Genomic DNA, 14,217 nt, shown 5'->3' with positions numbered 1-14,217 from the left:
TGCCATTACATTTCTTCACATATCTATGTTGTTATGTTATTTGGAAATGCTCTATGGAGCTGTTAGACAGTAAAATGTTTAGTCATTTGGTAAAAAGAAATTAATCATTGTGTTCCAATATGATATTTTGATGTTGATGTTTTTTTATGGGTGACACAGAGCTTCCTGTAAGGCTGTGTCTTTATGAGTTCCTGAAAGAAAAAAAACATTTCACTAAACACAATCTGTGAACCAAATGAACGACACAAAGCTATAATCTATCAAAATAAAAAAAAACAGGAGTGGAACCTACTGATATCACATTGATTGACAGGTATATTCCAAAAATGGAAAATACATAGTTTAGGCTGTGTAAACATTTGTGATAGCATGGGATGAAATATATTTTCACAAAATGTTGACTTTTCACTGAGTAAGTCAAAGTTTTCAGTAATAATATGTACGAAAATCTTCCCTTTGGAATGAATATAAAAAGGCTATTTGGACCATTTCCCAATTAATAAATAAATACATGTATCTATTAAACTATTGTGTTTAGTTTTGTGTTGTTTTATTCGTGGTGTTTCTTTTATAAAGAAACAGAAATATTGAAGCTAGAGATGTATTCACTTTGTGTCACGCCACAAAGTCAATCACAATTATTCGAGTCATTTCGAGGCACCCTATTTGTTCACTTCTATTACTTACATCTTTAGATTTCAGAAGTATAAAGTGTACTTTGCACTCTGTCACATTTACCTGACGACTAAAGTTACAAGTTACTTTAATGAACTTTTTACTTACAGACTAATATTAACATAAACGTGATCATTTTATAAAATATGATACATTATTGTAGATTAAACCAAACAATTCATGCGTTTAATTTATAGTTTAGTTTATAATGTTAGTTATAGTTTGTAGCCTGGACCAGCTACATCATTAAAACTTGCATCAGTGTAACATTTAATATAGTAATAATGTACAGATGGGAGCCATTCTGCATAATAACATTTAATACTTAAACACAATTTGCTGATAAATTCTTGCGCGCTTTCCAATAGATAACATTTTGATTTTTAGTTACATTATGATAATTCTAATGAGGTCATTCAAACACGTCTGTAATTTATATACTCATACTAGTTCTTGTTTAGAGAGCGAATAAGTGTTTATCACATCACATTTCATGTGGTGGTTTGCCGTTCTGGTGACTGTGTGGCTTCCCCTCTATGCTACAGAGGGCGTGGAGCACAGCTGGGGGCGGTGATGGGGAACAACGTGCTCTGTGTGTACAAGTGATAAGACAACAAGCCAGACAGACTTCAGGAGAACACAACACCACAGACGTTTTGAACAGACCGGCGACTGAGAGGACGACCTGTTGAAGATTTCATAGCAAAACAGTTTCTGACATGCACTTTGATAAATGTGAGTACTTTTAATTTGTTATTTATTAACAGATTACAGGTGTTATCACAGGCGTTTCTGTATTTTTATTGAATGCAACTTGAATTATTGAATGGTGAATAGTTGGATATGGTTGAATGGTTTGATAGTAATTTGGACAACTTTTACTTTTTAAGTGACTGTCACTGGGCAACATACTTGTTTTCAACCTTCATTTATGTGTTATTGTGATTGCGGATACATTGTGATGATTTAAACTTTGTGTTTATGAGCCTACAACATGACAGACATATATACCTCCATCCTAAACACATTTAGATTTCGTTTTGACTTTATTTTTATTGCTTGGATCCTGTATCTACCTAAAGTAAGCCTCCTTAAACTGTAAACTTGAGTTTAGACAGTTAGTCTATGTTTTCTAGCCAACAGGGCAACATGTATTTTAGATTAACCACATCTCTGCTTGAGCTGAGTGATAATTTCAAGCACTATCCTTTCTCTCGGTTTTCACTGAATGACGACATAGTTCTGGCGAATCCAAGACTCAGGACATCATTTGGGGAAACCCTGATGCACCTCCACCCCTGCGCACTTGTTTTCATTTCCCCTTTTTGATTAATGCCAGACAAGCAAACAGCATGACGTGACAACATAACTTTCTTTGTTTGTGCCTCTCTTCACCACGGGCCTGAGCGATTGCATGTTTTGTCGTGCTCGCTAGCTTCTGTTAAACCACAAAATGAGGAAATTGGCTCTATGCTGCTTCTTTCTTTTTCTGTGGCGCTAAAAGAGAAAGGTCGTCGGAATCCCCAACCTCCCACGCACATGACTCAATGTCCAGGGGTTTCCACAACTCCTATTTGAATAAAGCACAGAGAATAGCCCAGGGCAGTGCGGGGGCAGTCTGTGCAAACCCCAAATATATATACAGCATATGTGGGCTAAGCTATCCTGTATCTCAGAGAACCCATTTTAAACCATTCCCTCACTCAGAGTTTCTCTCACTGTAAACTGTTACTTTAATCATCTGGTGATTTACTGTTTAATATGTTGCAGCATTACATCATCTGTAAAAAAGAAAAAGGTGGCCTTTTGTTGTAAAGATCAAATGAGTCAGGATTGAGTAACTTATAGTGACACCTTCTGATCCTGAAAATGAAAGTTGGAGTCACTAAAATGTACGGACTGATAAGGTGACCTTTATTATCTGGTGGGGGCACACAGTGGCACAAGGCCTCATTGTTTAGGAACAGGTTTTTCAGTTGGAAGTGGAAGTGTTGTATTTGAGAGACAGAAAAGTCAACTAAAATCTAAACTCTGTGAGCTCTCTTCTCGCTCTCACGGGTGGAATTTGCATATTTTGTTTCCGAAAGTACACCCTCTTTGTGTTTGCTCTGGAGAATAGAGCTGTCTTGTCCCTGTGCGGCACACCACAGCGGTTTAAAAGAAAATGACAAAAAGAACATGTCTCTTCTTCTTCTGCTCTGCCTCCCAGACATGTAAGTGCAATAGAAAGCACAAGACGACTACACGTGTCAAGGTGACGTGCCTGTATCACACCAAAGGCAGGAAGATGTGGTTTGTGTCAGCGTAACGGAGCGAGACAGGAAGATGTCATAGAAAATAAGCAGTGGCAATCCCATGCTAAAGGTTTTCTGATGAATCTGTCTGGTTTTACACGGCCGCACAATCTGTGTTCCTAATGGAGGAGGTTTCTCAGAGCTTTATCTCTGTGCGCCGGTTCCACACACATGGGGTGGAAATATCACTTTATCTTTCATGTGTGGGGTGAAGTTTTTGAGGAAACAACCTGTGTGGTCACATCATCAGTTGGAAACATCTGAATTCTGTTTTGTAATATCCTTTGTTATTTTTCTCACCTGTTCAATGGAAATGATACTTTTTTTGATCAGTTAGGGGGAAAATATACTCATAGTATAATTGATTTGATAATGATGTAATGTTGTCGGAAGAGCAGCAGAAAAATGATACCATGGAGAAAGTGAGCAGGTAGTATTATCCTGATGTTATTATCTAACTCTGAGCATTTGCTCAGCCTTGCTTTACTTAAAGTCTTAGCTTGAAACCGGATTTAAATCTTATTTCTATGGTCTAACAGTCTACATTTGTTGTATTTAGTTTGAATAAGTCACTGTTTTAATAAAGCCAAATCATTGTTAATGAGATAGAAAGTTAAATCGTAGTTGTTCCTCACTGTGAGTGAACAGAAAACTATCTCTTGCGGACACAGAGAGGCTATCTATAATCTACATTATTATCTATTCTATCATTCATTTTCTACTTGATATATGATGTGATTAATAACCACAAAGAGAGAGAGGTTGTCAACATAATTAAAAGGCTTTTCCTCCCTATTGATTAAACCAGTTTGTAGACATTTGGTGTTCTGAAAGGATTGATAAGTTTGGTAGGTTTTTTGAATGAGGGATAAAGGTGTTTTCAGAGCTGAAACAAACAGTGTTTTTATAAATAAGGCAACTATTCTGATGATCAATTAATGAGTTTAGTAATGTAAAAAATACTAAACACTAAACATTGTCTTGGTTCAGCCTCTCCAATGTAAGAATTTGCAGCTCTGCTCTGTTTTATAGAATTGCTAATTTAATATATGAGTTTTTCACTTTTGGTTCATCAAATATAGGCCAATAGGCCAATAAACAATCAGTTATTTCAATAATTGCTAAAAGAATCAGCAACAATGAAATAATCATGGATTGCCTCCTAAAATCCAAACCCTAGACCTCCCATCTGATTTGGTCAGACCCAAATGTTGACTCAAAGGCTACGGACTTGAGCAGATCAATGTAAGATCAATATAAAAAAATATTCATCACCCAAAGTGATTCATGTCTAAACTGTTGATCTTAGATATCTATCACATCTAAACAAAATATATTACCAAATATACGTTTTGTGTGCACCGCCAGCTACTCTGTCATGAATTGACGTTTTTATCCAGTTTTAAAGCCTTTCCTTATACTACACTTTTAGACCCTGTCTGTTTCACAATCACATTTGGACGAGGTCGTAGTTTCTTTCACTCTCCAACGTTTGGCTCTTCATTGTATTTGACCTACTGGACCCTCTGGACGGTTTGTTTTTAGCCTGGTGGCTAGGCGAGCCGGTCGCTTTCATTTAAGCTTTTAAACTTCTACAGACAAACTGCCAGTCTGATGGCAGAGTGTGGACCCGAGTGTCGGTCATGCCACCTTACCGTTTAAAGGCTGAAATAAAGCACCTCTGGTCTGGAAGCTGAGCTCAAGCAGAAAGAAAGGCCAAGTCCTCCATGAAGTCCTCCGCTCTCCGCGGGCTGCTGAAGGAGGCCGTCAGGAGAAGCTCCGGAGGTCCCACTCGTCCGGAGTCAGGGAACTCCTCCGCTGTGTGAGCCGCCGCCTCGCTGCAGCCGTCCCCGGCAACGAACCACCATCCACGGCCGGTGACTCGCATGTCACTTCCGTTGACGTTGGTGTTCGGTAATTCCCTCGTGAGGCCGGCCCACGGCAAAGCAGCTGTTCACCTCCAACGCAACTCCACCGCGCGACTCTGATCGTGAGAGATTCCATAGTCCGAAATTTCAGGATGTTCTCGGTGAAGACCTACTGTTTTTCCTGGTGCAACAGTTCAGGACATAATCAACAAAATCCCCGAGATTCTGCCTCACCACCCAGAGCTGAAGAAGCTCCATGTGGGAACAAACGACATCTCAAAACAACAGTCTGAGTTACTAAAAGTGGATTTCATCCACCTGTTGAAGTCCCGCAGGCGCAGAAGTGCCACGCGTCTCTGGCCCGTCCCTGGCCCGTCCCCACTCTTGGCCGAGGGTCGCGTCGTTTCTCTCTCGCATGTTATTTTTACAAACCTGGCTGTCCTCTGCCTGCAGGGAACATGGTGTGACTTTCATTGACAATTTTAACTTGTTTTGGGAGCAAAGACAGCTCGACTGAAGGGATGGCCTTTACCCAAGCACAGCTGGCTCCCGCATTTTAAGAGCAAACTTGTCACTGTGTACAACACTCACATGCTCCACCGCTCACTGGCCATTTCCGGCCAGACCACGCCCTCGCAGGTTACCAGTCCGGTACTTGGATGTGGTCCATGGTCCGAACCCTTATAAGATCAATTAAACCAATTTGTCCTCTTCTTATAGCAGGCAAGGACCCGCTACTTTAGCCCCCCCCCCCTTTAAATTACTGACAACAGTGGCTCATGCCCTAAGAGTTTATATAATGTAAATGAAATTCAGATGAAAAAGCAGCCTCTAGATCAGCATGAGGAGGAGACTGCCCCTATACAGCCCTTGCTTGTCACACATCCTGAGGTCAAGTTGCATCAGTGTGCTAGTATTCAGTCTGCTGAGCTGGGTACTGATGGTCTTACTCTTGTTCTGAACTTTAAAGCCTGTAATGGTCTGAGGATAGTTAACATAAATGCCAGGAGCCTTTTACCAAAGATAGATCTCTTGAGAATCTGGGTTAGAAACACGGGCCCAGACATTATCGTAATATCAGAGTCCTGGTTAAATAATGATGTTTCTGACTCAGATGTTAATCTTTCTGATTACTGCATTTTTAGAGCGGATAGAGTTAAACAAGGTGGTGGAGCGGCTATTTATGTCAGGAACAATTTAAGTACTTCCGTAAAAATCTCCACCTCTGTCCCTGGTCAGTTTGAGCTATTAGCCAACAGCATTAGGCTGGGTCAGCGTTGTTGCCCTCTGGTTATTGTAGGCTCATATTTTTCCGTCCTCTGCTTGTCCAGATGTCCCAAATAATTCATCTGAGCTTTTAATTTCTCTAATTAAACCTCTGAAGCAATAATTTTAGGAGATTTTAATCTTGATTGGATGCCTCCCACTTCTGCTTTTTTTACATGATATACTGTATGTCAGTGATCTATCTCTTATAAATCTCATCCCAGATGCAGACCAAGCACTTCAGTGTTAATCACAGCCTGCTTCTGAATATAGTGGCCTTGCTAGGTTTTGATAAGGCATCCCTTAAGCCAGTGTGTTAATGTTGCAGGTCTAAATTCAGAGTTTTTAGGATTAAAAAATGGTGTGCCACAGGGTTCAATTTAGGCCCATTGTTGTTTACACTGTATATAAAATATATCCGTGCCATTTTTATGCTGATGACACAGTTCTTAATGCTTGTGTGCAATCTATGGAAGAAGCTGTATCAAGCCTCCAATGTGCATTGAACAATGTGCAGAAATCCCTAAAAAAATCTAAAACTAAATTGATGTTATTTACAAGGTGAAAGAGCTGTGATCAAAATGCATTCGCCAGTCGTACCCAGAATGGGGGCCCAAATTAAACATGTGACAGAATACAAATTCAATACAAATATTCATATCAGGCTAGATGAAAAGCTTTCATTTAAAACACATGTACTTGAACTTACCAAAAAGGTAAGAATTAAACTAGGTGCACTGTACAAAATTTGTTCATGTTTCTCTTAAGAAAATATGAAAACAATTGTTCAATCAACCATAATGGCAGTTGTGGATTATGGGGATATTGTGTATATGCATGCATCCCAATCCACACTGAGGTCACTTGATACAGTTTTTCACAGTTCCCTACATTTTATTACTGGCGATGTTTTTAGATTTATCGGAATTTGGGCTGGTCTTCTCTCACCGAAAAACAGGAGAAACGCCTCCTTTTTGTTCATCAATCATTACTCAGATAGTTACCCCCCTACCTCACCTCTTTTAAAAATTAAACCCTCTTCTAATTACACACGCTCACAGGAATTTTTATCCCTTGAAACTCCTCAGATCAGTACTGAGCTTGGTAAATAACCTTTAGTTTTTTTGCACCAAATAAATGGAACAAGTTACAAGAGATATTAAAATTAGATAGGTACGTATCTGTAAATCATTTTAAGTGTTTGCTAAATAATATACCTATTGTCCAGTGCTCCCGCTTTGGTTAATTCACGTACTAATCGCTATTTATTGATACTGTCTTTTCTTCTGTTGTGTTGTAATGCATTTCTTCACTGGTTGCAGATTTGTTTGCTATTTAATCTGTTTCATCCATTTACTGATTTTATTGCAATGTGTGACATTTGATAGCCATTGCTTCTAGTTGTTTTTGTTTTTGTTTAATTTGTTGCTATTGTATGTTGTATATCCCTTTGGCCCACTGAATGCGATTTTAGGGCATTGCTGTAAAAGAGCTTAATGCTCACTCAATTGTCCCTGAATAAACAAAGTTGATGATGATGAAATAGTCATTCATTTTGACATTTTTCTTATTTTTCAGCACCAAAAGAGAAGCCGTGTTGCACTCTGCCCACAGTGAAGAAACTCTTGGAGCAGAAAAGAAGGCGTGAGACATCGTCTGTGCAACCTTCCTGCTCCACAGCCAGTACAAGTCCTGCCCCTCCCACTACTGTTACAGTAAGGCAGCACACAGATGGGATCAGCATCTTACTAAGTTTCATATCATAAAGATGTGATTGTTTATGATTTTTAAAAAAATGTTTTTCTTTCTTTCTCCCAGCAATTGTCCTCAGCAGAACCATTTACCTGTACAGGTGAGTCAACTTCTGCATAACTTTTAGAGGATAAATTTGGTGATATACAGCATGATGTAGCTTATTCCACTACACTTTAGAGCTCCATTGTGGCACTATAGTTTATTTCTAAGGAAATTCTACATACACTGTTTCCCCAGAAAAAAAACACACTCTTTACTCCTAATTGAGAAGATTATTCAGCCTTTTTTATTACATCTTATTATTAAATATATTTTGAGACCTGTTTATTATTATGAGTTATGGCTTGGGGCTACAGACTTGGTAAGGGGGTCAGAAAGTATATAGAAAGACTAACAATTACTGCAAAAATATTGACTTAATATCAACAGCTTTGGCCTTTTAAAGCAGCTACAAGGAGTTTTTAACTGGTTATGCTGTACTCTCAATTTAATACTTATGCCACCATATGTACTAAAAAGGTAAACAATATAATCTGTAAGAAGATATTTCTATACAGTTTTTCTTAATGCCTGTCCCCAGGTCTTATTCCCCCGAAATTCTTTATGTGACACAGACTGGACAAGCCTTTGTTTTAATTTCTCAGTTAAGTTTCACAGCCAGTTAAGAGGAAGCAGCCTTAGGTTATAAATAATAATAAATAATAAAAAAATAAAAATAATAAATATATTTAACATAAAGTTAAGTAGTTTAGGCTTAGAAAAGAAACATGGTGATGACATACTTTAAAATTTCAGTTGGTTTTATGCAGGTACTTTTTATTGTGAACAAGGTACGAGAACAATCTGTACAGTTCTTCTAACATAGCCACAAATCGATAAATTACCTCATTATTATGCATGGTGCAAACTGGTGTAAATAAATCAAAATAATATTCAAAAGGGGGTGCGTCCTTTTTTCACTTGCTTTCAAAACAAATTCATAAAAGATCAAGATCCTTACAACACAAGATGGTGGTACTCATGGGAAATACATGTGCTCATTCCGGGAAATACTACTTCTTTAGTGGCCACTTGTCCATAATTAAGATTTATGTTTATGGCTTGGGGCTGAATGCCTCACACAGGAGAAAGTCACTCAAGTATTGACTATCTCATTATTGGTTTTTTTTGTATTTAAATGTGATTTGCTGATGTTAACAAAAATGTAGATTGAACATAACCAGCTTTATGATTTTAATTTTATCTTGACCACATTGTGAAACAGAGTTTAAATGTTACTGACTGAGTCATCAGTAACGAACAACAGTCTGTGCTCTCCATTCTAGGGGCATCAAGCAGCTACTCAGACATGGCAGTGAGCTTTGAGCAGTGGCCCCAAGCACCAGAGTCCGCACTTAGTTACTACACCAACCATCCAGGATCCAGCTACGCAGCCTACAGCCACCCAATGACACCTGATTACAGCACACAGCAGCAGGTCCCAACATTTGGAGACACAATATCTCAGCCATATGTAAGACAAGCCCATTTGTTATGGACTTTGAAATAAAATGTATGTATCTGCATCATACCATCATGATGGTTTGACCTTTGTGACCTTTATCCTTCTCAGCAGGAGTGCCCGATGACAGTTGCAGACCCCAACATGGCACCGTCTTGGTCACTTCTGGCTCCTGGTCAGGCCACACAGCTGAGTTTTGGTTCCTCGATGGACGCCACCAAGCTGGAGGAGGCCAGGATGCTGCTCAGCGGGATGGACTACAGCAGGGCCACTGGGCAGGATGAAGATGGAGACACGTGAGTACTTCTAAATGAGTGCAGGTACATGAAAATGTGGAGTGTGGTCTATATGGGTTTCAGTATAACTATAAGCAAGGCTCAAGAGAAAAAGAGTATAAATAGCTGCCAAAACAAAACTCTCATTTTTCTTTGATTGCTAGATTACACTGATAATAGACACACACACACTTCTGACATTACCATCTTGTGTGAATGCTCATATGTGAGTTCACAATTTATTTACTTCCGTATGAGTTTCGTTTTCAGTCACCAGCTAAAAGTGAGAGCCGCATATGCAGCTTGTTAATCCTAGAAAGATTAAGAAAACCAAAAGATATCAATGAGTCAGCTGATCATCATGCTCGATGATTAGAAAGTCAGATAAAACGAAGAGACAAATTCAACTGGGAAAAGGGAATAGTGTGAAATTGGTTGCGGGGATTACCACGATTTTCCAGCCTCGTTTAAAACTGATTTATCATGTGCTCTTGTTCTGTCAGCATCCTGCACATCTACACTGCCAAGGGGCTCAGGGAGTGTGCCTTTGCTGCTGCAGAGAGGCTGAGGGATGTTGGCAGGCTTGATGCCAAAGAACACAAGGGAAAGGTATGAACAAAAGAAATCTGCCAAAGTGTGAAAATTGCTCTTTTTATATCATAAACATTACCAAAGGATTATAATTTCTCAAAATAAAGCTGTATAATAAATGTGCCTGCGCAGACTGCTTTACTGGTGGCGGTGACAGCAAACCAGCCGGAGATTGTGCAAGATCTGCTTTCGTTTGGAGCTGACATCAATGCCTGTGATGTTAAGGGACAAACTGCCCTTCATCTGGCTGCTCACTATGGCTTGCCAGGGGTTCTGCAGGTAAAGCAGCAGTAATGCTACTGGATTACTTTGACATGACTATTATAGCAGGTCAGCAAAGTTAGCTATATCAAGCAGACCTTAACAATGATTCTTTTTTTTTTTTGCAGGCAATTCTGTCGAACAGGCCGGCTGTCAACCTAGAAGCCCGCAATTTCGAGGGTAATTTAATTTTATTACAATCCAAATGATTAACCAACTGAGAAGTTGTGTTAAATTAGACATGCATTCTTATTTGGACAATATTTTCTGCAGCAGTTCCAAAATATTGCATCATGAGAACCTTAATTCAAATGTTTCTTCTTCCTTACCTCAGGAATGACTCCTCTGCACTGTGCAGCCATTTCTCACAGTGTCACCATGAAGGCGCTGTCTAGCAGCGGGCTGGCAGATGTCAATCTCCAGACCAAAGCAACAGAGAAGCTCTCCTGTGTGCAGATGCTTCTCAACACAGGGGCATCCCTTCTCAGCCAGGTGCAGTGCAGCTCTCCCTTTTCTAAATGTTACAATTTGTTAAAAAAAAAGGCCAAATCCATTGATGTGTCACAATAGGTGAATAAATGGACAGATTAGCAGCCACAATGAGATAGTGAAGCATCAAAGTCTAATATGTGAAACCCTGATGCATGCAGCACAGACCCAGGGGTCCAAAGTGTTAGGCCCTCCCTGGCCTTCACCTGCAAACTGTCACTCGAAGAGGCACATACAAACCAGGAAGAGACTCAGTATGACCTGAAAGACACAAAAAAGGAGAGCAAAGACACACACAAAATAAAAATACCCCTTTTCCACCATATTAGCTCTGGTTCTGTAAGTGGTTTCTTTCAGGACTCTTGGAAACTTGGTGCAATCTTGCAAACAAGCCTGCATTTTCACTTTTTTTGGTAAGAACCATTGAAATCAAGGATGTGTCATTAATGAAAGGTAGGTAACCTGCAAGCTTTTGTAATGTTATTACAAATATTCATTTTTGTCCAAAAAAACAAGGCTAACCAACTATGAATGACAGGAAGATATAAAATGTTATTACTTGCAAGACTCCATTTTCTCTTTCCAGCCTGTAGAATTAGGCACATCCCCTGTTGCTGTCATAATTAGAACTACGCTATTTTTTGGTTCCAGCTGGGAACCAACATTTCGTGTTCTGAACTGGTGGAAATGCTCTGAACGGTTCAAAATTAGGTGCACCAGTGCAGGCTCAATGTTGGTGGAAAAGGGGTAAAAGAGATGCAAATCAGCTGCAACAGACACAGATAATTACAATGATTACAAAAAGGGGCAAAACAATCAAAGGGGAACACAAAAATTGGCGACCCAAGGCCACTATAGAGACACAAAAGCCACAAAGAAATTATAAACAGCTGCAGAGACACACAGAGGCTCACAACAACTATAGAAAGGAACACAAAATGACCACAAAGTGACACAAGGCAACTAAAAAGAAACTCAAAAAGACCACAAAGGGACACAAAATGACTACAGAGAGATCCAAAACCACAGACAAATGCGTGAGGATTATGAAGAGATTGAAAACAACAACAAAAAGAGGCTAAACAACTATAAAGTCTGTGTGTCTTGCGCTTACATAGGAAAGGTGGTGGGGCCTTCTGCATGTCTGTGCCCAGGGGCCCATTGTGTCATAATCCGCCCATGCACTTAACCTTTAAGTCAGAATATTCAGTTGATAAGGGAAGTGCCCAAGTTTGATTTCACCATGATGATGTCACAGCACCAGCCATTTCCCCCAAAACTCTCTCATTTGTTTCTTCTTCCTCGTTTGACACTTAAATGTGTCAGTCTGACTCGTGGCTTCATTGTGTTTGTTTATTTAACATCATGTTCAATTCCCCATTTCCAGGAAATCAAAAGTAACAAGACTGTGCTGCACTTGGCTGTGAAAGAGGGTAACATTGAGCTGGTGACCTATCTGTTGAGGATTCCCCTGCCAAACATGAAAGACTTTGTCAACTTGAAAGTGAGTCTCACACTGACACAAACTCAGAACTGGATTTTTAACATGCATGTGTTAAAGAATGTATGTACATATATAAACAGCATATGAGTATAAACAGTCTGAGTCATGCAGCATTTTCCCCTTTTAGGCGCATGGTCACACAGCTTTACACATGGCAGCTGGTCTCCATGGTAACCCCCACCAGGAGGAGATCCTGCAGTTGCTGCTGCGCAGAGGCGCTGATCCCAGCATCCGCAACCTGGAAAACGACCAACCCGCTCACCTGCTGCAGAGCGGCCTCCAGGGAGAGCAGGTGAGCTACACAGCATTTTAACAGTCAGCCAAAACCAAAATGTTTAGCCCTGCTGTTTCTGTTTTTTATCAAGGGTAATTCATTATCACCTTAATTTATGTTCCATATTCTAGCTCAAGCTCATGCTGAAGAAAAGGAGTGCTTCCTCTCGTCGACGTATCGTGTCCTTGCAGGACCAGGAGTAATTTGTAAATCCCCACTTGTAATCCCCATTTGGAGGGAATGAGTCTTTAAGATGTTGCCTCTGTTAAGAAGGGGATTTATGGTTTATTGTTATGTTGCTTTGGGAGTCTCTGGCCTATATATTGTTAACAAACTACTTTGGGTTATTAATCTCTAGATATAATTCACATTGGATTAGACAAATGATGCTTTAATGCATAAAGCTTAAATTACCTGTGATTTAGTGTCTGTTAAAAATGCTTTATTTTTCTACACACAGGGTGAAGTATTGAGTGTAGAAGCATTTCATTCATATGTGATGACCTTCACTAAGCCTTTTCACAAATTGGCATTTGTGTCTAAAATTCTGATTATTAGAGGTATTTTAATTTATATTTTTGTTTTTGTCTAAATGTTTAGTTAACATTTTGAAATGAAAGCCTTTAAGACTGCAGTTGGTAACTTAAATGAGAATAACTTTTTGTCATATTTGCTGAAACAGTCACTATATCTGCACAGTAGTACCTAAAACAGATGATCTGTGAAAGGATCATTTTCTTGCTTCTCCTCGCAGTGCTTCTAATGGCATTTGCTTAAAACTACCAAGGCACATTAAAACAACTATGCAGAGCTGAGGAGGCTCGAAAGCATCAATCATGTCCTGTGAACTGCAGGCAAACTGGGCAGTGCTGATCAAATATGAACAAGATTATGTTACTGTATTGTCTATTTCTCACCTCAAATGTTTTCTGAAACATATTTTAGTGTTTGTTTGACTGTAAAATGAGAAAGTCGGCTTGGCCAGTGCATGGGCGACATGGAAGGATAACTGAATTGAACTACTGGGCACAGGCCCAGGTGTCCAAAGTGTCAGAGGCCCCCTGGCCTTCCTTTGCAAAATGTCGCTCAAATTACAGACCAGGAAGAGACTTAAAAATACTACAAAGAGACATAAAATGCCCACAGATCCCTGCAAAGGAACTGCAAGGGACCAAAAATAACTGCAACAAAAGGGGTAAAACATCTGCAAAGAGACACAGACCAAAAAGGACTCAAAATCACCTGAAAGAAACACAAAACTACAAAAAGGTGCATAATGACTAAAGAAAGAACAAAACAAGGACAAAAAAAAGGAGTCCTAACTAACACAAAGTCTGTGTGTCTTGTTCCTGTAGAGAAAGTGGTGGGGCCCCTTTTTTATATCTATGCCCAGAGGCCCATTCTCTCTTAATCCGCCCATGAGGGGTGGTGACTGGTTTTTGCTCAACTGTTGGCTCAACATGG

General features: G+C 39.6%; 1 protein-coding gene across 2 annotated transcripts; it reads left to right on the top strand.

Moving 5' to 3' along the window:
- The first annotated feature begins 1,321 nt into the window (after positions 1 to 1,321).
- On the top strand, positions 1,322 to 13,140 carry LOC121945455 (NF-kappa-B inhibitor delta). 2 transcript variants are annotated; one of them, XM_042489629.1, is made up of 12 exons: positions 1,322 to 1,410; positions 7,682 to 7,818; positions 7,922 to 7,955; positions 9,184 to 9,371; positions 9,474 to 9,655; positions 10,138 to 10,243; positions 10,358 to 10,504; positions 10,615 to 10,666; positions 10,821 to 10,978; positions 12,363 to 12,479; positions 12,607 to 12,771; positions 12,885 to 13,140. In XM_042489629.1, the coding sequence occupies exons 1-12, from the start codon at positions 1,395 to 1,397 to the stop codon at positions 12,954 to 12,956; spliced, it is 1,374 nt and encodes a 457-aa protein (XP_042345563.1). In that variant the 5' UTR covers positions 1,322 to 1,394; the 3' UTR covers positions 12,957 to 13,140. The 2 variants fall into 2 exon arrangements, with proteins under 2 accessions (XP_042345563.1, XP_042345562.1); XM_042489628.1 differs by having other exon boundaries at positions 9,471 to 9,655.
- The last annotated feature ends 1,077 nt before the right edge of the window (positions 13,141 to 14,217 follow it).

This window comes from Plectropomus leopardus, chromosome 7 (genome assembly GCF_008729295.1).
Source record: "Plectropomus leopardus isolate mb chromosome 7, YSFRI_Pleo_2.0, whole genome shotgun sequence".
Taxonomy (NCBI): domain Eukaryota; kingdom Metazoa; phylum Chordata; class Actinopteri; order Perciformes; family Serranidae; genus Plectropomus; species Plectropomus leopardus.
The sequence above is the reverse complement of the archived record's forward strand: the minus strand, read 5'-3'. Positions and strand labels throughout refer to the sequence as shown.

What these genes read in the sequence shown, in the direction of transcription:
- LOC121945455 (XM_042489628.1), top strand. An exon ending in ACACAATATCTCAGCCATAT is followed by an intron (nt 9,372 to 9,470) that starts GTAAGACAAGCC and finishes TATCCTTCTCAG; the next exon opens with CAGGAGTGCCCGATGACAGT. An exon ending in GCGGCCTCCAGGGAGAGCAG is followed by an intron (nt 12,772 to 12,884) that starts GTGAGCTACACA and finishes TCCATATTCTAG; the next exon opens with CTCAAGCTCATGCTGAAGAA.